The sequence below is a fragment of the Dendropsophus ebraccatus genome, chromosome 9 (genome assembly GCF_027789765.1).
Source record: "Dendropsophus ebraccatus isolate aDenEbr1 chromosome 9, aDenEbr1.pat, whole genome shotgun sequence".
Classification (NCBI taxonomy): domain Eukaryota; kingdom Metazoa; phylum Chordata; class Amphibia; order Anura; family Hylidae; genus Dendropsophus; species Dendropsophus ebraccatus.
The window spans coordinates 54,374,277-54,397,681 of record NC_091462.1 but is presented as its reverse complement, the minus strand read 5'-3'; the positions used below and the strand labels follow the sequence as shown (position 1 = coordinate 54,397,681).

Below are 23,405 nucleotides of genomic sequence, written 5' to 3'. Positions count from 1 at the left end.
CGCAGGTGACAGGCTGAACACAGGAGCAATAGTGTAACAGAGGAGCGGGAACCAGGAACGAGGACTAGGGACCAGGTAGCGGACAGGAATCAGGAACAAGGACTAGGGACCAGGTAGCGGACAGGAATCAGGAACAACAGGGAGCTGGGCCAAACGCTATGGGAAGCAAGTGGAGGCTCCAACACCTGGAGTGGGGCAGGGCTGGAATTTATAGAAAGTGATTAGTGCAACTTCCAATTAGGGGCGGACTGGCCCTTTAAATCCGAGACAGCCGGCGTGCGCGCGCCCTAGGAGGCGGGGACGCGTGCGCCGGCCGGCACAGCAGGTGACAGGAGCGGGGCGAGGTAAGGCGCCCCCCGGGGCCAAACTCGTAGCAGCGCCGGGTCCCTGCACATGGACCCCAGCAGCTGCATGGAGAGGTCTCGTCGGTTGCCCGGAGCACGGGACGCCGCCGCGGCCGTGACACACACCCAGAGGGGCGTGATTAAAAGACCTGCTTTCTGCTGACGTCCCCGGGGCCTGCATTCCACGTCGTCGATGTGCCGACGTCTTCAGGATACCACGCATGTCAACCTTGCTCACACACTCTCAATGGTCCAGAAAACCAAGATACAAGGGTTGGTTTGGTAGAATGTGCTAGGAAACTGATGCTCAAATTGTACCTATCAACTTGACAAAACATGTAATAGAGACACGTCATGTCTTTATGACACGTCAAAAGGGACAGTACCCATTTGTGGTGACAACTACCTCTGTGATTTGAGCATCCCACATTTCTGTTCATATCTCAGCTTATACTTCCCTGTGAGAGCAATGAGGTCAGAATGTGAATGTGCCCACTCTGCCAATCAGTGGCCACAGTTCAAATCTGATGCTGTGGATTTGATACGGTGTAAATCAATATGAATAAATAGCTGAACACAGCATTACACTTACAGCAGATATGCTACCTTATTATTTAGAATGGTGGGGAGTGCCTGGTGTCGGATCCCTGCCAATCTAACATTGATGGCCTATCAGGAGGATCAATTTTAAACCTCGTCATAAAAAAAAAAACTGGGGGAATTGCATTTTTTATCATCTATAAAAGTTATTAAATGTTATTCAGATGCTATTAAAAATGTTATTAAAATAACATTTAAAAAAATCAGGCCATCATACAGATACATTTGTATTCTCATCTCAGCTAATATAGTTATACTTGTAGGACTCACCATTTAGCAAACTTGCCACCTTGTCCTAATATGCTGCTCTATACCTCCCATTGTTGACAGCTCACTGTCTAGGTTACAGACCACCACACTTCTCTAAAAACAGTGGTCTGGTGGGTGTATATAATATACATATTTATATATATTTTACAGTGTTGTATTTCTGCCAGATGACACATACCAGCAGTGGTGCTGTCCAGGTCCACACCGGGACCACACATGTGAAGCGACGTGGTGTTCTTTACCCGCAGAAGTCCATCTTCAACATCCTGGAGTGGGATCAATTATGAAGACCTAGAGGACACTTATGGTCCTTTTACACGGAGCGATTTATCATTCGTTTTTGCACGATAATGATCGAATTCGAATGATAATCGTACGTGTAAACGCAGCGAACGATCAAATGACGAGCGAGAAATCGTTCATTTTGATCTTTCAACATGTTCTCAAATTATCGTTGGTCGTTCGCAATAAATTCGCAGATCGTTCCGTGTAAACATTCTTTCAACGATTTCACCTATGTGTGAGATAGGCTTAAGCGATCGCATAACAATTTTTCCATACGACATGTCGTTCCGTCTAAACGCTGATCGTTATAAAAAAAACATTGTTCATTCAAAATCGTTAATCGTGCGATCGGGAGGATTATCGCTTCGTGTAAAAGTACCATTAGACTCCACTTTCTGGTGTAGCCCAAAGCCGAACCTTTCGCTACCTGTTACTAGTATGTACACTACACATGTACATTACAGCTAAATACACACCAGCCAGGCCACTGTTTTCAGAGTAGAGAGGCGGTTTATAAAAAAGACAACCAACAGTCAACAATGGGAGAAAAAAGTGGGCATATCAGGAGAAACATTGTTACGTTTGTTAAATGAATGTATTTAACTTGACAAGTTTAACATCTTTAACTATGTTAGTTGAGATGAGAATACCCCTTTAAGACTTAAAACTGTGTGGCACTGAATGAGTTAATGCAGAAATGTATATGTTATCTCTTCCTCTTGTTGTATTCTGTCATCAGAGGAATGCCCACAACACTCCCGCCAATGGAAAGAAGGGGGAGGCGTCAAGCTGTCCTCATTTATTGACACAGCTTCTGAAACCTCTAGCTGTCTTCAGACATTCACACACACAAATCTGAGAACATGACAAGTCTTGCTGAATCCAGCCAGCTACTATTTTATGTGAATGGGAGAAAGGTAAGCTGTGGATTTTGTTACACAGAATGTGATTCCCTCCCTACAGAGACATGTGCACCAGTAGTGGATTATAATAGCTCCTTTCCGGGCAGTAGCCTTTCAGTGGTGTACTGTCTCCTGGCTACACTTCTGCCATGATTTGCAAACAATCACTGCTTTTTCATCTCGATTTTGCACAAATCAGGGCATCATGACGTTATCTATCCTGTACTATGCACACCATGCTAGTGCTGCTATAGTTACAGTGGGGTAGGGGGGCCCAGGCTTGGCAAACAGCCCAGGGCCTATGGTAAAGTTCATCCGCCCCTGATGTGCAATGATAACTAGTTGTATAAATCAAAGCTTTAGTTACTGGACTTAAATATGTCTGACATGGGTTGGCTAGCTCCACGTGTCTAACATCTATGTGTGTAAACAGCTTAGTCAGACCAATTTTGATATCTGTAGTATTGGTCTTATAGGTTAGAAACCTGTGTGTGTAAACCCAGAACAAAGGAGGTGTCTGTTGTAAAGAATCCCTATGCTTATTGTTAGGGCATAAGGGGGTTCTGCAGGAATTAACCCATAAGACTCCCCTATATTAGCTAGAAGTACTGCTAAGAGCTGTTTAAGTTCTGGAGGAGAGGCTGGTTCATGCATTTCATGGATGACCCACTGATTTCAAGTCCTTGAGCTATCCTTGCTTGTTTCTTTATGCATTGGGGGCTAATCTCCCTAAATACCTCTTGACTATTGACTTTCTTTAAAGGTGCCTATATTTTAAACAAACTTCCGACATGTCATAGATCTGTATTGGTCGGGGTCTGCGTGCTGAGAACAGAGCACAGGAGCAGATGAGTGCAGCAGCAGCATGCGCTCTGCCTCTTCATCTCCATCCCACTGCTAAAGTTGTGGGAGACGGAATTATAATGGAGCCCTACGGAACTTCCAAAAAAGCGATTACCTGAACTTCCACAGGGCTTCATTATAATTCCATCGACTGGTACTTTAGCAGTGAGACGAAGATAAAGAGGCAGAGCACGCGCTTTCACACATGAGCATGCACTTGCCCGTTCATTCTAATGATCAGGGGGTTCTCAGCACCTGAACCCTCAAGACTATGACATGTCAGAAGTTTTTTTAAATGATAGTTACCCTTTAAATGCTTTACTGTCACTTGTTCAAATTTTTGACATGTTATCAGCAGGTCCCACTCGTGAGACCTGCTGCAATCCTGAGAATCCCCAGCAGTGCATTGTACTCCCCAGCCGGCTGAGAATCCAACATTTTCACTTCATAGACTGTAATGAACTGAAAGAGTCTTGTGGTGAGTTGGGGTCTGCAGATAGTGGTATAGTGTGGACTAGCTGGATGTTGCAGTACTGCACTGTGGCTTGTGCCATCTCCCTCAGATCCACAACTGCTTTTTATTCAATTCAGTTTTCCTCCTTGTGCACTGTGTTGCTTGTGGACATCAATCACACAATTTCTTGAAATAACCATAACTTTGGTGAACAGTTCAGAGCAGAGTACAATACAGTCCTTGTTTTACAAGGGGCAGAAGCACTTTTATGCTTGGGAGACGGTATACAGGTCACTTCCCCTTTAAATTAGTACCTCTGCAGCTGGCAGGTAAAGCTGAAGAATTTGGCTTTAGGAGACTTGAAGTGGGAGGCAATACTTGACTGAAGACAGAGGGCAGTCTTTCAAATAGGGTACTTGATAGGAATATTTGAGTCGAGATATGGGTGACTCATTAAGGGATGCTCGGTCCCGTAAGAATTAGACTCTGCTAATGAGGCCCTATACAGCCTTGGCTTGATGGCAGGATAAGACAAGAAAAAAACGTACTCATGGGCAATTCAGTCTATGCTGTCACACAACGTCCATGGGATGTATGCAGGAGCACAGTTACCGACCTGAAAGCCAGAAGCCGGTTGGCACCATCTTTGACCAGAAACTAGAAAAAGAAAATGGCAGAGCAGGGGGCATTTCAGCAATTCACAACTTCTCCAACCGCTGACTCAAGACTTGGGACGAATGGACTTAGCAGCGTGGACTGGCAAAACCTAGAGAACACAGAAATACAGCAACACAGCAGTGCAGGATCAGTGTGAGCACTGGCCAGCGGCTAGGCTCCTGGAAGAATACTTTCACTCTGGTTCTGGATGCAGCTGCAGCTCCTGCACAGGAACATTGAAGACATAACAAACTAGGCCTACTCTAACCATCCCTGTTATGCTACAGGGAGAGTTCTTCCATTGGTGGAGAAAGGCCTGAGGTAACTTGAGCACCTATTGGCCCAGGGGAATGAGGAGACTTTTTCAGGCTCTGATAAGCCTAGAAGTGGGAGGTGACCTAGACATCCCATCTCTGCAAGCAGATGGCATAATTACACAGCAAAAATCACAGAAACTGAGTTGTACCCTGCAGTGCTACATGCTACCTGGCAATGAATAGAATACAATGTAAACGGCATAGACATACACAGAACCCATTAGACCTTGTATAAAACTTAATAGTTTGCCACCATACACAATAATGCATTTAGCGGTGTAGAATATGGGGTCTGGGACACTGCAGCAGGGAAGAGACATACACTGCTGCGCTCTCCCTACAGTTGTATCTCAAGATTGCAGCCAGTTTTCTCACTGCATTGTGTTATGTGACCTGGATGACTACACATTCTAAACATATGGGGTTGAGCAGCTCAAGTGAACGGGGAGAGAAATGCCCAGTAGTGTGGACCTCTCCCAACTGGTCCTTCTGGTCGGCTGAAATATGAACTCTGAGACGCTCCCTTGACTGGCAAAAACTTTTCACATGTCTCTGACATAACCACAAAACACAAAGTCCAACAGCTCTGTGAGGAATCGTGGCGCACAGCTGACAATCCCGGTAGGCAAATATGCTTGAGAAAGACCTTCACAGGTCCAAACTTCGCTTTCTGTACCTGGACATGCAAGAGTTTTGTTGTACTTTGGATGCCGATGGACTTTGGATGCCAATGGACTCTTGCAGGTGATGCAGTTATTGTCCTAAAAAACAACTTTTAAACTTGCAGCCCCGTGCCCTACGGGAATATCCTAACTTTGCACCACCCCTCTGTCCCTCCTCCCCACCCTCTTCATCATTAGGAATGTCACTGAAACATTTTCTCCTGTCTGAAAATTGCACAGATGTCTCAACGATCCAACCCATGTGCCGGGCTGACACAGGTGGGGTATAGGTGACAATCTGCCCGAAGCATTCCTAATGATGAAGAGGGTGGGGAGTAGGGACAGAGAGGTTGTGCCAGCCTAATGCATACACAGTCTAAGCCACGCCCGTTGGGCACGGGGCTGCAAGTTTAAAAGTTGTTTTTTAGGACAATAACTGCATCACCTGCCAAAGGGACCCCAGGACAGATCTTGGATTAAAAGCAGCTATCCAAAGGTACAAGCGGTTTGGGGGTCAGATTGTGGGTACAGAGTCGCTTTAAACATACTGATGGGTGAATTTGTAGTTTAGATAATGAGGGGGCAGGGACCAATTTAAGTGATGTGAAGCTCTGTGTACTGAAAAGTTAAATTAATTATTATTAATTGATTAGAGGTTCAGTAGGGATGAGCGATTAATCAAATTTATTCAATCTTCATCAAAAACATTACTTTGATTTTACCCCATCCATATTGGTGAGGAGAGGATATCCCAGCTGCTGCTCCTCATATAATTTGCAGTAGCATCAGCAGAAGACCCTCTCTCATGGTACTATAGTAGAAGGACCTCAACTGACAAAAAAAACAGACCCCTGCTATAACTGCCAGGATCTGAGCTAAGGCTGGGTTCACACTATGTTTTTTGCAATCCGTTTTTTTCATCCGTTTTTGCAAAAAAAAGCATGAAACACAGATGAAAAAACTGATGCATTTGTGTGCATCCAGTTTGATCCGTTTTTCCATTATAAAAAAAAAAGGATCAAAACGTATCTTTTTTTTTTTTATTTTTCACGGACAGAGAATTGAGATTAACTATGACTATTGACTATATAATGGAAGTCAATGAAAAAACAGATCAAAACGGATGCATCAGTGTTTTTCATCCGTGTTTTGCAAAAAGAGTCAGAAAACAGGAAGTGCCATTTTCTCAATGATAACTAAAAAAAATAATGAATGTAAATTGCAAACTTGCTTTATATCACATGTACTGTTGATTTAGATTTTGAAAGTAATAACGACAGGTATACTTTAAGCTTATTATTTTTTAAGAAAAGGTTTAAGTTAGGGGTATTAATGGGTATGTTAATATGTCCCCCATAGCTCTCCGTGGGGCATACCTTTCTACAAGGAGCCTCTAATTTCATACAGAATCACATCTTAGTAATACAGTGCCATTCAGTAGCAGCTTAGGGTGACATAGGGAGTATCGTTGCAGGTTGTTTTTACTGACATAACATAAGGCATCTCTGTCTAGTTGGCACATCAGTATCCTTCACAGATTATATCGGAAGAATGTGAAGGAATAGTTCTCTGGTTTTGATTTCTTAATTTTTTCACACTAAAATAATATTGTAAGTAGAACATTTTGTATATCATTTATTTGTTATGTATGTATAGTATGTATTACCTAATAATAATTTTTATACTATTTTATATAGATTCTTGAAAAAAATGCCGATCCAGAGGTCATGCTTCTGCCTTATCTTCGAAGAAAACGTATCCTTCTAATTTCTAGAACACCTATTTTTAGTTTTGACTTTTCTTTGTTTCAGGTAATCTTTATACTGTATAAAAGGTTAATATACTGCTGCTTTGGGTTAAATCGGGCCTAGTCATCAACAAACATTAAATTGACTGCTATCAAAGGTGTATGGGTACCCTTATGATTACTAAATATTTCAAGTCTTCTTCATTCCTCCATTAGTGAGTTGTATCTTGGATCCCGATTAGTGATGAGCAAACTTGCTATAGGCTATATCAATTTTCCAGGACTCCCTAGGGCTGCATCCAGCATCACCAGGTAGTGTTAGTCAAATGCCGACCACTAGTCCATTTACATCCCATAATACCAATTCTAGGCACTTTTCCGCCTATCTATATAACTCATAGTTATTAGTAATGTCTAATGTAATATGTCCTTTTTCTATCATGTCTTCTATTTCCTTAACGGATTTTCTAACAGTTCTCCTTACTGGAACGAAATATGGTTGTGGAGGAGGCGGGTGTGGTGCCTGCACTGTGATGGTATCGACACTCAACCCAGTTACCAAGACAATTGTGTATCCTTAGCTTCAAGACCTCTATAAGCTGTACAAACATAAAAGAAACCCTTTGAAAGGATTACTTAAGATTACATAGTGTGTTATGACATTTACCAAAACCTGACACACATTCATATTTGGCTCAGAGATCGGCAATTGTTTATGGTGTCCTATTGGAGTATTGGAGTAAACATGCATGATTGGTACTGTATTTCTCTAAAAATAAGACCTACCCCAAAAATAAAACCCAGTTTCATTTTTCAGACTTGTTATGCTTTACCCCCACCTGCTCAACACACACTGCAAGTGAGGCAGAAGTGGTAAGAAGATGCACAGAAGGGGACATTGAAAATGAGTGGAGAGAGGGTACATGAGCCAACTACAGAGGGGAAGGAAGGTATAAAGTATGGGAACTACCTGCAAAGGGGGATGTATACAATATGGGAAAACATCTACAGACGGGGAAGGAGGTCTACAGTATTGGGGCCTTACTGCAGAGTGGGGATGTATACAATATGGGGGAAGAAGTAAAGAGGGGGGAAGGAGGTATATAGTATGGGGAATACTTGCATAGGGTGATGTATTCAGTATAGGGGAACTAATACCCAGGGGGTAGGGAAATATACAGTTTGTGCAGGGCCATATTTGCCACTAGGCACCCGTGGTCCGGTGCCTAGGGCGGCACCCGCAGGGAACAATATATATATTTAAAAAAATAATAATAATTTTACCCCCCACCGCCGTAGGCACCGGACCATGGGTGCCTGGTCTGCACCCGGGGGGGTGGTGTGTCTTTGGGGGGTTGTGCCGCTTTGGTGCAGTGAGCTTCCGGCACACGCTGCCTCTATCACAGGCCGGAAGCTCACAGCTGCAGCCCCGCGGTTCTTCTTTCCTGCTCGGCAGCAGCGCACGTGATGTCATCGAGCAGGAGAGAAGTTCCTGGACCGCAGGGCTGCAGCTGTGAGCTTCCGGTCTGTGATAGAGGCAGCGTGTGCCGGAAGCTCACCGGACCGAAGCTGCATGGGAAGGGGGGACCTGCCAAGCCTGCCTCACCTGCCTCTGCTCCCCGGCCGCTCCCTCTTCCCTCAGCCTCTCCTCCTGTACCCCCTCCAGCCTCTTCTCCTGTACCCCCCCATCCACTCCTCCTGTACCCCCTCCAGCCTCTCCTCCTGTACCCCCTCCAGCCTCTCCTCCTGTACCCCCTCCAGCCTCTCCTCCTGAACCCCCCAGCCTCTCTCCCAGCCTCTCCTCCTGTACCCCCAGCCTCTCCTCCTGCACCCCCAGCCTCTCCTCCTGCACCCCACAGCCTTTCCCCACAGCCTCTCCTCCTGTACCCCCCCAGCCACTACTCCTGCACCCCCAGCCACTCTTCCTGTACCCCCTCCAGCCTCTCCTCCTGCACCCCCAGCCTCTCCTCCTGCACCCCCAGCCTCTCCTCCAGCCCATCCTCCTGCACCCCACAGCCTCTCCCCAGCCTCTCCTCCTGCACCCCACAGCCTCTCCCCCAGCCTCTTCTCCTGCACCCCACAGCCTCTTCCCCAACCTCTCCTCCTGCACCCCCAGCCTCTCCTCCTGCACCCCACAGCCTCTCCGCCTGCACCCCACAACCTCTCCCCCTAGCCTCTCCTCCTGCACCCCCTAGCCTCTCCTCCTGCACCCCACAGCCTCTCTGTCAGCACCCCCCAGCCTCTCCTCCTGCACCCCCCCTGCCCCCATCTGCTCCTCCGCCTGCCACCCCAGCTGCTCCAGCTGCCCCATCTTCTCCCTGCCACCCTAGCTACCCCCCATCTGCTCCCCCAGCTGCTCCTCCTGCCCCCATCTACTACCCCTGCCCCTCTCACCCCAGATGGGGATAGAACAAAAACATCTCCCCCTATCCCTATTAGTCATGTTCTGGGGTCACTTCCCTGCACTGAGCCCCCACAGATCAATGTATTCTTATATGCCACAAAGCATCCAGTGTATAATGCACCTATGACTCAACTACAACAGCTGCAGGCACTACAATTCCCAGCATGTTCTGACAGTCTGCAGCCCTCAGGATATGCTGGGAGTTGTAGTACAGTGTAGACTGATGTATTGCTGGACCTTCAGGGCTGATGGTTGTCACCCACAGATTGCAGCCACCAGGAGACTCTGCACAGTGGTTTATTAAAAGGTTATCATCTCAGAAACTACAACTCCCAGCATACCCTGAGAGCTGTATAAATGTAGGGATTTGTCACAGATACAGATGAATCCAGGAAAGGAGCGGGTCAGCATGTCATGTCTCACTGGTTCTATATTGGTGGGCCCCAGGTACCCCAGTCCCACACTGGACAGAAGCGGTCCCCAAACTAAGACGTCCCGGCCTCCTTCCTTCCTGTTTGATGACAATAGCAGGCATCAAGCAGAGCGGCACCTAAGTGCCAGGGTATATACCATGCATGTAACCTGTGCCGGGGGAGGGCAAAGTGCCTAGGGCAGCATAAACTCTAAATACAGGCCTGAGTTTGGGGACTACCTGCATGGGAGATTACAGGGCAGGAGCACAACAACAGTGGGACATACAGTATGGCGGCTATCTACTGTATAGAGTAGGGCTACAGTGTAAAGGCATACTGTGTTTCTCCAAAAATAAGACCTACCCCGAAAATAAGTCCTTGCTTGTTGTTCAGAGAAAAAATAATAAAAGACTCTGTCTTTTTTTCAGAGAAACACGGTATATATAAATATATATGTAGATCAAATGGGGGGGTTCACAGGGTTGCAAGGTATATTAGTTTGCTAAGTAATTGTTCATACAGCAGCTGTGTTGCCTTCCATACTGAAAGAGAAGTAAGCTGTAGGTGAGATGATTTATCTATTATCATCCACTTTTGATACATGTGCTGTTACCTCTTACGTGTTTAAGTATAGGGGACCAAAGTGCTTAGGGGCAGTGTTCTAACAGACTAGTATATGCATAGGTAAAAACTGAGGAGGCTTAAACTGGTTATCCAGCTCTAGTATATTTTTTACATCTTGCTGACATATAAGAAAACATGACAAACATGTTCTGCTTACCTCTCCGCGCTCCCCCAGTGTCCTGATTGAGTTGCCTGTGTCTCCCGTTTTCTGTAGCCACCGTTACTTCCAAGATGAGCTTGTCTCAGCTGTGACAGCCCGCTCAGCCAATCACTGACTGAGACGGGACAGCGTCATGGTCAGTGATTGGCTGAGTGAGCTGTCACTCTCAAGACGAGCCCGTCTCAGAAGAAACGGTGGCTACAGAAAGCTGGGGGCACCGGCGGCCGCACTGAAACACGGGAGTAGCACAGAGAGGTAAGCATATAAGGGGACATTTATGAAGGTTCTGCCACAGACGCACGCCAGGGAGAAGGTGGAGATTCGCCTCTTCTCCCTGTCGTACACCAGCCGTATGCCCCACTCACCTGATGGGCGGGCAGGGAAAACTCTGGGGGTACTTTAGCGTCACATTGATCAGGTGTACCAAATCTACACCTGAAAGCAGGTGTAGATTTGGCATGCCAGCAGAGGCTCAGCACCCGGCCTACCGCAGTCCAGTGGCGGTCTTTGGCACCAAGCACCCCAAGCGATCGCTTGGGGCCCCCAACATCCAGGGGGGCCCCCACACCCCGCTCTTGTGCTCAACACCGCTGGACAGGGCTGCTGCCCCGCTCGCTGCTGCCATCTGAACTGTAACTATGAGCACTCGTAATGAGCGCTCATAGTTACATGCAGCAGCACTGACAGGGAGGGAGACATTGGCCCCCTTCCTGTCAGTCACTCTTGTGGCCGCAGGAAGGGTTTTCCCTGCGGTCACAAGTGGCAGCTTTGTCCTTGTGGTGCCGGCGCTCCAGTGACATCACTGGAGCATCGGCGCCAGGACAAGGGGAGTGCGGCCTCTTGTGATTGCAGGGAAAACCCTTCCTGCGGCCACAAGAGTGAAGAGAAGAGGAGACGCCCGGACCCAGGTGAGTATAAGTGTTTGTTTTATTGTGTTATATACTATATGGGAGGGGGAGCACACAGGGGTGTGTTTAACTGGGGGAGCACACATCGGGGGTCTATATAAATGGGGGAGCACACAGGGGGGCTATATAACAGGGGGAGCACACAGGGGGGCTATAGACTACTGGGGGAGCACACAGGGGTCTATATACTACTGGTGGGGCACACAGGGGGTCTATATACTACTGGGGGAACATACAGGGGGTCTATATACTACTTGTGAGGCACACAGGTGGTCTATATATAACTGGGGGAGCACACAGGGGTCTGTATACTACTGGGGCAGCACACAAGGGGTCTATATAATACTGATGGGGCACACAGAGGGTCTATATACTACTAGGGGAACCACACCGGGGGTTTATATCCTTCTGGAGGAGCACACAGGGGTCTATATCCAAGTGGGGGAGCACACAGGAGGTCTATATCCAAGTGGGGAAGCACACAGGGGGGGGCTAAATACCCCTGAGGGAGCACACAGGGGGCCTATATACTAGTGGGGGAGCACACAGGGGGTCTATATACAACTGGGGCAGCACACAGGAGGTCTTTATACTTCTGGGGGAGCACACGGGGGGCTATATTTAACTGGGGGAAAACACAGGGGTCTATATACTACTTGGGGAAGCAAACAAGGGGTATATACTACTGGGGGCAGGACACAAGGGGTATATATTACTGGTGGTAGCACACAAGGGGTATATACTACTGGGGGCAACACAGCGGTCAATTGTTTTGGAACACGTGTCGAGGGGAAGGGGCCCCAGACATAACTTCGCTTGGGGCCCCAGAAATGCCAAGACCGCCCCTGCCGCAGTCATTAAGGTGTGTATCTGGCCGGGAAAAGGGGGCGGGCCTAATTTAAGAATGGCATATGAGTATGCTGGTCTTCATAAATCACCCCCATAATGTTTTTTTATATGGCAGCAAGATGTAAAAAATGTCCAATAACCCCTTTTAGTTTGTGGATAAGGGAGACCAATATTGGAAAACAGTCACTATAACTTTTTATATTTCGTATGTTTACCTGAATCACCCAGTATAGTCATTATTTAATCCAAACAGTTCATTCCAGTTTGTGTCTTAACACTTGAAGCCATTATTCGGCCAATGCTTGCCTGCTTCCAATATGCTCTTTGCATGGAGCTGCTATCACCACCGTAGAAGGAATTGGGAGTACAACAAGTAGACTCCACCCAGTACAGGTAATTGATTTTATTAGTCTATATTGTTGCTCTTAAAGAGACTCTGTCAGTAAGTTTAGGGTGTCCTATTTAGCATAAACTAGCGACAGAGAAGCTGAACAGAACAATGTATCACTCAACATTGCTTTGTGCAACAGACGGAGATATCCTCCTGAATAACATGATCAATCAGTAGTCCTCTCTATTATGTGCATGTGCTTAGTAGTCCTGTATATTCATGAGCAGCAGACAACAGCAGCTGATTGGCAGTTATCTATCCATGCTGTGTATAGGCAGTCACCTGTCATTCAACAGGGCGGGGGTAGTGGTGCAGCTTGTATGTCATTCTTTATATTAAGAAAATGGCTGAACAGAATTTTGATCAGTATTTTTCATTTGTGTTTGCAAGCGAAAATCAGGAGTCAAACATGCAAAGCCGAAAATATAATGGAAAGAATTGCATCCCTTTAATGTTTTGGACCCCCTCATGGTTTTGGATCACAAATACTGACACAAAATACTTTAGGATTGAAATCCAATATGTTTATAACTGATATATATTACCACATTTGGCATTGGTAATTGCAGATTTGCTTTCCTTGTGCAATGTGTTGTCATGTTTTCCAACAAGCCTAGGTATTAAATTGCAGTATAAATTTCCAGGATTGTGAGATAGACAATGCATACATATTAGAACATTGTATTTCACACTCTCTAATCTTAACAGAACCCCTTTAAAGGCATGTTTTTAGTATATAGAATTACCTTTGGTTTCACAATTTACATCTTCCTTTCCCATGGAACAATTTATAACAAGATTAGAAGCTGTTTACGTCCCTTTTCCCATATTTCTCTAAAAGTTCATGCAGTGTCATACATTTTTTTTTTTTACGTGCTGGCCGCAGGTGGCGCCCCTAGTTGTTGGAAGGGGGACAGTAGGGCACCATCAGACCCTGTAAACCAGAGCCCACCTGGCAACCGGGTGCTGTGCCTGTCTCATTTACTGTGAACCCCTCTGAGGATAAGTCATGTGACCCTATCATTGACCATTGAGTGAGGAGCCAGAGACTCCAACTATTGTGGCTGCAGGTAGCATTCCTCCGGCCACAAGAAACTGCTCCATCCCCCAGCACTCCAGTGTATGAGTGCTGAGGGACTGCCTACAGTGGGGTGCCAGCTAAAGATGTCCCTGCAGCCCTCGCTGCACGATAATCAAGCTGTATTTAGGTTCAGTAAGTGAGCCAATCACAGCTCAGCTTTTAAATATTAATAAGCTTTGGTAAATATAAAGCTGAGCTCTGATTGGTTGCTATGGGCAGCAGATGACATTATTACTATAGGACTATTTGATAAATCTTCCCCTTTTTTGGATTATTTTTCGAACCTACAGGAATCTTTACTTGAACCCCAAAGCACAGCACACCATGCTTTTGTGTGGCGATGATCTGAACATAGTCACTAGCTGATTGCTTTCCAGCTAAGGCTAGGTTCACACTGCTTTTTTGCAATCCGTTTTTTTCATCTGTTTTTTGCATTTTGACTTCCATTATAAAAAAAACCGGATCAGTGCAAGAAAAGTGTATGGGTCATTCCGGCTTTCAGCAGTCTTACAGGATGTGTACTTTCCTCCCCTGTATCCTGTCCATGGAGTATTATGCAAGTCATTGCAGCACGTGAAAATCTTTAGAGCATGTTAATCATTACAGGACTTAGGCATATCTGTACATTTGGTTTATCAGCAGGCACTAAACTAAGTATAGATTTTCATTCTTTCTCTGTATGAGATTATCACTTCATACACCTTTCCAGCGTGGGATGTGGGACCACTCACTCTTGCACTTAATATTTACTTAGGGTACTTCAGTGTTACCACTAACATTAGACTCCTTTCTTACAATATAAGTATAGAAACAATCTGTGCAAAAGTTGTTCAAAGTTTTGTCTAGATAATATTTAGGCTAGGTTCACACTATGTAACTGTGCGGCTGTATTTTTTATGCGGCTGTAAATGTGCGGATGAAACTCCGGCCGTGGGAAAAAATAGACATGCGTCTCAAAACATACGGTCATTTACTTGGAAATCTGGTTCAACTAAAAATAACAAATAAAATCTTAAGAAAGTGATGCAAACACCTCTGGATGCATCTGGGAAAGCAGGGAACACAGTTTACATGAATTGCTATTACCGGGGTTTACGATCCTCTGCACTAATGCCGATGTCTCTCATGGTTAATCTATTAAAATAATAAAACACATTTTCGTTGTAATAAAGTGCCTTTCGTTGTTCAATAATTAAATTAAAACGAATCCATCATTTTGCAATTAAATATACTGTTAAAAAAATAGATATATAAATAAATGTATATTTATATATATATTTATTTTTTGACAGTATATTTAATTGCACAATGATGGATTCGTTAGAATTAAATTATTGACCAACGAAACTGAATTTATTTCATCGAAAATGTGTTTTATTAATTAAATATTAATTAGTACAGGAAGCTCCATAAGCCGTTATTTCATATTGCCGGCAATAGAGCTTTCTGTACTAATCATCACTTTACTTTAATGAAAACATCAAATGTTTCTTCTAATTATGTTATCACAATAGCATTATTAGAAGAAACATTTAGAATTATATGTGCACTCAGCTGATTGGCTGATCGGCTGAGCGCACATATAATGAGCCGGTCCGCAGCACAGTGACTTCATTGTGCTGCGGACCAGCGAAGAGGACACATCGGGGTGAGTATAGAGCTCTCCCCACCCCCTCCCCAGCACTGCACCCCTCCCAGCAAGGAAGGGGGGGTCAGTTAACCCCTTCCTTGCTGGGATGGGTGCAGTCTGACATCAGTCTGGCCCCCAAGGGGTTAAGGGGGATGCAATACGTCCTCCCTTAACCCCTTGGGGGCCAGACTGTAAGCAGCGATCTGTAAAGATGCTGCATACTGTAAGGTGCACAACACCGCTCACAATGATGGGTGTTGTGCTCCTGTTTGTGTGTTTCTCCCTTTTTGTTTTTCAGATATCGGTATCCTGTGGATTACGTCGGATTCCGTGGACTACGTCGATGACCAGCGTTTTTTTAATGTTTTTTTTTAATAAAATGGTCAATGAGTGGTGTGGGGGTGTTTTTATTTGAATAAAAAATTTTTTTAACTTGTGTCTTGTCTTTATTTCTTTACTTTATAGACTTAGTAGTGGAAGCCGTCTAATAGACGGAATCCATTACTAAGTTGGGGCCTAGTGTTAGCCAGTATAAAATGGCTAACACTAACCCCCTATTATTACCCCAGTACCCAATGCCACCAGGGGTACTGGGAAGAGCCGGGGTACTGGGAAGAGCCGTGGTCCCGGTACTGGGAAGAGCCGTGGTCCCGAAGCGTCAAAATTGGCGCTCCTGGACCGGGCGGCAGCAGGCTGGTAAGATTTAGGCTGGGGAGGGCCTAAACCAATGGCTCTTCCCACCCTGGTGTTACCAGGCTGCTGTCGTTTGGTTTTTAATTCGGCTGGTTATAAAAATAGGGGGGACCCTATGCGTTTTTTTAAAATTATTTATTTATTTAAAAAAAAAACGCATAGGGTCCCCCCTATTTTTATAACCAGCCGGGTTAAAAACCAAACGACAGCAGCCTGGTAACACCAGGGTGGGAAGAGCCATTGGTTTAGGCCCTCCCCAGCCTAAATCTTACCAGCCTGCTGCCGCCCGGTCCAGGAGCGCCAATTTTGACGCTCCGGGACCACTGGCACCCAGCTCTTCCCAGTACCCCTGGTGGCATTGGGTACTGGGGTAATAATAGGGGGTTAGTGTTAGCCATTTTATACTGGCTAACACTAGGCCCCAACTTAGTAATGGATTCCGTCTATTAGACGGCTTCCACTACTAAGTTTATAAAGTAAAGAAATAAAGACAAGACACAAGTTAAAAAAATGTTTTATTCAAATAAAAACACCCCCACACCCCTCATTGACCATTTTATAAAAAAAAAACATTAAAAGAACGCTGGTCATCGACGTAGTCCACGGAATCCGACGTAATCCACAGGATACCGATATCTGAAAAACAAAAAGGGAGAAACACACAAACAGGAGCACAACACCCATCATTGTGAGCGGTGTTGTGCACCTTACAATATGCAGCATCTTTACAGATCGCTGCTTACAGTCTGGCCCCCAAGGGGTTAAGGGAGGACGTATTGCATCCCCCTTAACCCCTTGGGGGCCAGACTGATGTCAGACTGCACCCATCCCAGCAAGGAAGGGGTTAACTGACCCCCCCTTCCTTGCTGGGAGGGGTGCAGTGCTGGGGAGGGGGTGGGGAGAGCTCTATACTCACCCCGATGTGTCCTCTTCGCTGGTCCGCAGCACAATGAAGTCACTGTACTGCGGACTGGCTCATTATATGTGCGCTCAGCCGATCAGCCAATCAGCTGAGAGCACATATAATTCTAAATGTTTCTTCTAATAATGCTATTGTGATAACATAATTAGAAGAAACATTTGATGTTTTCATTAAAGTAAAGTGATGATTAGTACAGAATGCTCTATTGCCGGCAATATGAATTAGCGGCTTATGGAGCTTCCAGTACTAATTAATATTTAATTAATAAAACACATTTTCGATGAAATAAATTCAGTTTCGTTGGTCAATAATTTAATTCTAACGAATCCATCATTGTGCAATTAAATATACTGTCAAAAAATAAATATATAGATAAATATACATTTATTTATATATCTATTTATTTTAACAGTATATTTAATTGCCAAATGATGGATTCGTTAGAATTAAATTATTGACCAACGAAAGGGACTTTATTACAAAGAAAATGTGTTTTATTAATTTAATATATTAACCATTAGAGGCATCGGCATTCGGCATCATTGTCGGCTATTTTTGAAGTACTTCGTACGGACCGCCTGTCAATCCTCGGCCGCATGTCCAGCCGCAAACAATGGTCTTGTTCATTTTTTACGGGTCCGTTTACGATCGGGCCGTAGATTCATACATAGTGTGCACTGTGCAGCCGTATATCCTATACTTTCCAGCGTACGCATGAACCACCAAAAATACCGCCGCACAATTACAGCCGCAAATACAGCCGCACAGTTACATAGTCTGAACCTGGCCTTAAACTGCAGAATTGTGTTTAAAGGTGAACCAAGAGTGAAACATTATATAATACGCTTGTAGTCTCTGTCACAAGGTGCTTTTATACCTGTATTTTACTACTGTACATTCAGATTTTGCGTCTGCTTTATTGTATGGTAACACTCTTTAGGCTATCTTCACACAAATTAAAATAATACCACAAAAACCTCTGTAATTTTGAGGTGAAAATACTGCCGTATTTCCAATGTAGTAAGGGCTTATTTACATGAGCTGCGCTGCTATCGGAGGAGGATCGTGGCACGGATCCCCTAGCAGTAGCCCCCCCCCCCACCCGTCACGGATCCCCCCCGGCTACAGAGATGACAGGAGAGCATGATGTGCGCTCCTGTCATCGCATCTACTACTCACCTATTCCCCCTGTGCAGACCGGCTACAAGCGCTCACCGGAAGTGGCTGGGACTACGTTGCTGGGAGAAGAAGGCAGCATAGTCCCAACCACTTCTGGTGAACACGTACGCTGGTCAGCACGGGGGTATAGGTGAGTAGTAGATGCTATAACAGGAGAACACATCATGCTCTCCTGTCATCTCTGCAGCTAAGCGACGGATGTGTTATGTGATCCTTGCCGTGATCCGCACTAGGACATGTCCTATTTTTTTCGTGGTGCAGGTTGCGGCACGGGTCATGTGAATGGCTGCATTCACGTCAATTGTCCCGTAAAATTGTCCGTGGTCGCGGATCCGCACCCACGGACAATTTTACAGGATGTGTGAATGCAGCCTAATTCACTCTATTAAAGTCAATGGGAAGTTGGCTGCCAGTAGAATAACGGCCATAATTAATACTATATGTGAACATAAACTTAACTGCAGCTTAGTTTTATAATAAAATACGGTTCATTTCTGTTTAATCATTCGCAGTCATTTATTTATGTAAATTTTACCTGCAGGAAAGGATAGCAAAAGCTCATGGCTCCCAGTGTGGTTTCTGCACTCCTGGGATGGTGATGTCTATGTACAGTTTGCTGAGGAACCACCCAGAACCCACCATGCAACAGATAAATGAAGCGCTGGGAGGTATGACAATTTCATTGCTATTGTCTAAGTTTTGTTTCCATTATGTAAAGCTACATTATCATCAGTGTAGGAATGGGGTACCTTGAGCCCACCAGGAAATGTAATTCTAAGGGCCCACCATACATATACCAGATATAACCAGTGCCAAACCTTTCACATTACTATAGCGACTTTGCACAGCGCTGTGTAATTTGTCAGTCACTCTATGCAAACAGCATAATGGGCCACGTAAGTTTCTTGAAACTAACAAATCTCAGGCAGGAAGGGTGGTGCAGGAGCATAATAACAAAAGTATACTTACCTGTCCCAGTGCCCTTGTAGCGCTTCCTTAACAATATGCGACAGATGCCGTCCTCCTGCAGCTTCTCCAGCTGCAACATCACATACTCGGCCAATGGATCACCCACTCAGCCAATCAGTGACTGGGTCGAGACACCGCTGCAGTCACTGGTTGACTGAGCGCAAAATACATCAGCCACTCCGTGACATTGAAGCTGGAGGAGCCAGGGCTAAGAGGTACACCTAACCGAAAATGACTTCTTGGGGCTGTAAAAGAGACCCAATTTCTCTGTCCATGTCAGGAATTATCCAGAGCAGTAGAAAATCCCCATAGAAAACTCTGTCATGGACAGACTTGGCAGCAGAGAGCGCTGTGTCAAACTGGAGCAAATACACTACTTCCTGCAGGACATACAGCAGTTAATAAATACGGGAAGACTGGAGATTTTTAAATTAAAGTGAAATGCAAATCTTTTTAACTTTCTGACACCAGTTCATTTGAAAGGAAAATAAATAGCAAAATGTACAAAATTCACTACAAGGCTATATTCACACTACATAAAAGTATGGCCATTGTTGCCATTGGCAACAACGGCTGTACTTTATGCAGTGTGGAACATTGCCTACATTTCTATGGGATCGCGGCCGGAATGTATACACATTGTACACGCTCCAGCCTGGATCCCGTGTGGCGCCGCAAATAACTGACATAACAGTTTTCTGCGGCCACAATTCAATGAAGTGCGGCCGTAGGAAACCCTGGCAGTTCACACAATGAAGCGAGCGGCTCTGGCTGCTTGCTTCATTGTGTGCTGTGGGGAGTTCTGATGCGGGCGCTCACTGATGTGCCCACATCAGAACACTGCGGCCGGAAGATCATTCGGCCAGTGCTTAAGTACCGTCCGGGATGATCCGGGCAGAGACCGGCCGTTCCGTGACCCGGCTGGGAATGGCCCCCTTCCCTCATGCCAGCCCCCCTGATGATGCGGCAGAGGGGGGGCGGCATAAGGGACGGCTGGAGCGGTCCAGCCAGCCTCCCGAAGATGACATCATTATCCTAAGATGGCGGACGGCGGTCGAAACGAATCAGTTGAGTATAATGCATCACACTTCCGGGTCTAGCATGGAGGGGGGGGGCCACGGGGAAGGGGGCCATTCACTAACATAACATACATTACAAAGTTGTATAACTTTGTAATGTGTGTTATTTAGTGAATAATTTTGAAATGCCGCACTACCCCTTTAAGCTTTAAAGGAGTTCTCTGCAAATAAAATAAAAACTGTAAAGAGCAGCAAATGTTATAAAATATATATTAGAAAACACTTCTCAACTATTAGACACCAAAATATGAGCTGAAAAATGTATGTGATGTCTTAAATACATGCCACAGCTCACACTGTGCAGTTTTTAGACATTATATAAGGAAGCTGAAATGTCACATATTCCAAGCGTATTGCTGAGAAGTTGTGTTGAGTGAATATGTCAGTGGGTTCAGTAATGTTATCCGAACCTAAACACTCGTTTGACTCCCCGCGGCTACATGATAGCTTTTGGCTGGGGTCACACTGTGCGTTAATGATGCGATTTGGTTGGTGAAGTCTCTCAATAAGCCCAGAAACAGCTCCACTCATGACTATAGGGTTGTATTTGCTATTGCAGCTGGCTCCATAGAAATTAATAGGACTCCACCTGCAGCTTGTGGACAGGTGTGATGCTGTTTTTGCAAGAAGGCAGCCAGGTTGTTCTGAACCCTGACCTTCTTCCCGCCTTCCTATGTACATACATGTCGGTAATGCGGTAATGCAGAGTCCTATGGAGCAGGCTCATTATGGTCATGTTGAGGGTTGTAGTGTTGTAGGTATAGAGTATTATAGAATTTATATTATGCCCTCGTCCAGTGGTCGGGTCATGTTGGGGGTTGTGGTGTTCTATTCAGAGGGTATAATAGAAATAGATTATGGTCATCTTAGGGGTTGTTGTCTTCTATGTGTGCAGCATAATAATAATGTATTACGGTCATGTTGAGAGTAGTAGTATTTTATATTTTTACAGAATAAGGCCACGTTTATACAACGTATATGTCCGGCCGTAGTGCGAACCGCGAAAATACGTCCGTAGTTTTGAGGTTGATGCGTTTGCTTGAAAGTATACGATATACGGCCGCACAATGCACACTACGTATGAGCCTATGGCCGGATCGTATACGGCGCCGTGAAAAATGAACAAGACCGGCATTGTTTGAGGACTGAAATGTTCCAACTCACGGCCGTGGATTTCAATGCGGCTCCGTACGGAACACTTTTTTCAGCCAAATCGAACTTGATTTTTATATTAAAAGGTTCTGTGTGGTTTACTGGGCTGGGCGAAGATTTCCAAGTAAATGACCTGCTTCAGATTGCTTCGAAACAAGCTAGGAAGCATAACTATACTACGGGCGTATGTTTGCGGTTCGCTTGTATGTTCGCAATTCGCCCGCATGTTTATTTTTCACACGGCCGTAGTTTCAGCCGCACATGTCCGGTCGCGTACAAACTTCGGCCGGTCTCATACGTAGTGTGAACATAGCCTAAAACTGTGCAATATGTTCTGATGGCAATATGTGTGTGTGTGTATATATATATAGCCGGGGAGCTTGTGCAGTTTTGTGGCAGCTCTGTGGGTCTAGGGTCACTTGGGCACTTGTCACGATGGGCCAAGAGTGGCATCGGAACCCACCCTTGGACAAATGGGCACTGCACTCGAGGTTTGGGTAGCCCAAGTGCAACCTGATGTGTAGGTGCAATAAAGGATAGACCAGAGTCCAGTGTGTTACCAGAAGAACCTCTGTTTACTTCAGTTTAATACAGGATAACTAAAAGACTTTGATATGCAGGTGCAGGCAGGCCTGTATTTAGAGTTCATGCTGCCCTAGGCACTTTGCATGCTTAGGCGCCCCCCCCCCCCCCGGGTCACTGGTGGGTTACATGCATGGTGCATACCCTGGGGGCTCCACTCAGTAGTGCTGGGTACTGTGGCGCTGCTCTGCTTGATACCCGCTCTGTTCATCAAACAGCCGTGAAGTAGGAGGGAAGGAGGCTGGGGACGTCTTAGTTTGGGGACCGCTTCTATCCAGTGTCGGACTGGGGTACCTGGGGCCACTAGAGGAAATGATACTTGGGGCCCACCTATATAGAACCAGTGAGACACGACATGCTGACCCCGTCCTTCCCTGGATTCATCTGTATCTGTGACAGATCCCTTGTGAATAATATTTTCAGTCAAACTAAAACTCTCAGAACACCCTACATTTATACAGCTCTCAGGGTATGCCGGGAGTTGTAGTCTTTGAGTGGACAACACTTTATTAAATCACTGTGTGCAGAGTCTCCTGGTGGCTGCAATCTGTGGGTGACAACCATCAGCCCTGAAGGTCCAGTAATACATCTGTCTACACTGTACTACAACTCCCAGCATATCCTGCGGGCTGCATACTGTCAGTACATGCTTGGAGTTGTAGTGCCTGCAGCCAGGCCCGGACTGGTAATCTGACAAGCCGGGCAAATGCCCGCTGTGCTGGCCGGATTACCAGTCTGTGGGCCGCCCGGGCTACAAAAAAAAAAAAAACATTATTAAAAAAAATCACGGCTGCGGACAGCTCCTGCCGCTGCGGCCCTCTCCTGCCACCGCAGCCCGCCCGTCACACTCGGCCCGCTCCTCCAATCTAATCAACGAGGAGGAGGAGCGTGGGGCCCCATGCTCCTCCTCCACGTTGATCACGTTGATAAGATTGGAGGAGCGGGCCGAGCGTGACGGGTGGGCTGCGGTGGCAGGAGAGGGCCGAGCTTGACAGAGCGGAGCGGGCCGCAGCGGCAGGAGCTCTACTTCGGGCAGTCTGCGTTAGGTCAGTGTGTGTGTGTGTCAGTGCCCCCCGAAACATCCCCCCCAGTCCGCAGCCCCGGTCGCTGTGGCCTCTTGAGGCCGTTCAGCCACCAGCCACCACTGCCTCACCAACTCGGCCCCCCTCCTCCTGCGGCCTCCGGCGCTCTTTGCGGCTGCTCTGCCTCTTTAGAAGCATGGCTATTGAGAGACAGGCAGCGTGATGCACTGGGCCACGGAGGCTCACTGCTCCACTCCGGCGGTGCC

At 46.0% G+C, this 23,405-nt stretch overlaps 1 protein-coding gene across 3 annotated transcripts in view; it reads left to right on the top strand.

The window, feature by feature from the left end:
• Nucleotides 1-2,244: 2,244 nt before the first annotated feature.
• Nucleotides 2,245-23,405, top strand: part of LOC138801004 (aldehyde oxidase-like) — an 80,318-nt gene continuing 59,157 nt past the window's right edge. For all 3 annotated transcript variants that reach the window (XR_011364551.1, XM_069983355.1, XM_069983354.1), the window contains exons 1-5: nucleotides 2,245-2,416; nucleotides 7,032-7,089; nucleotides 7,556-7,652; nucleotides 12,724-12,832; nucleotides 18,877-19,003. Coding sequence is in view for 2 of the 3 variants with exons in the window: in XM_069983355.1 (XP_069839456.1) it covers nucleotides 2,363-2,416; nucleotides 7,032-7,089; nucleotides 7,556-7,652; nucleotides 12,724-12,832; nucleotides 18,877-19,003 (445 nt within the window). In the remaining variant the exon portion in view is untranslated. The remainder of the gene's footprint in view (nucleotides 2,417-7,031; nucleotides 7,090-7,555; nucleotides 7,653-12,723; nucleotides 12,833-18,876; nucleotides 19,004-23,405) is intronic.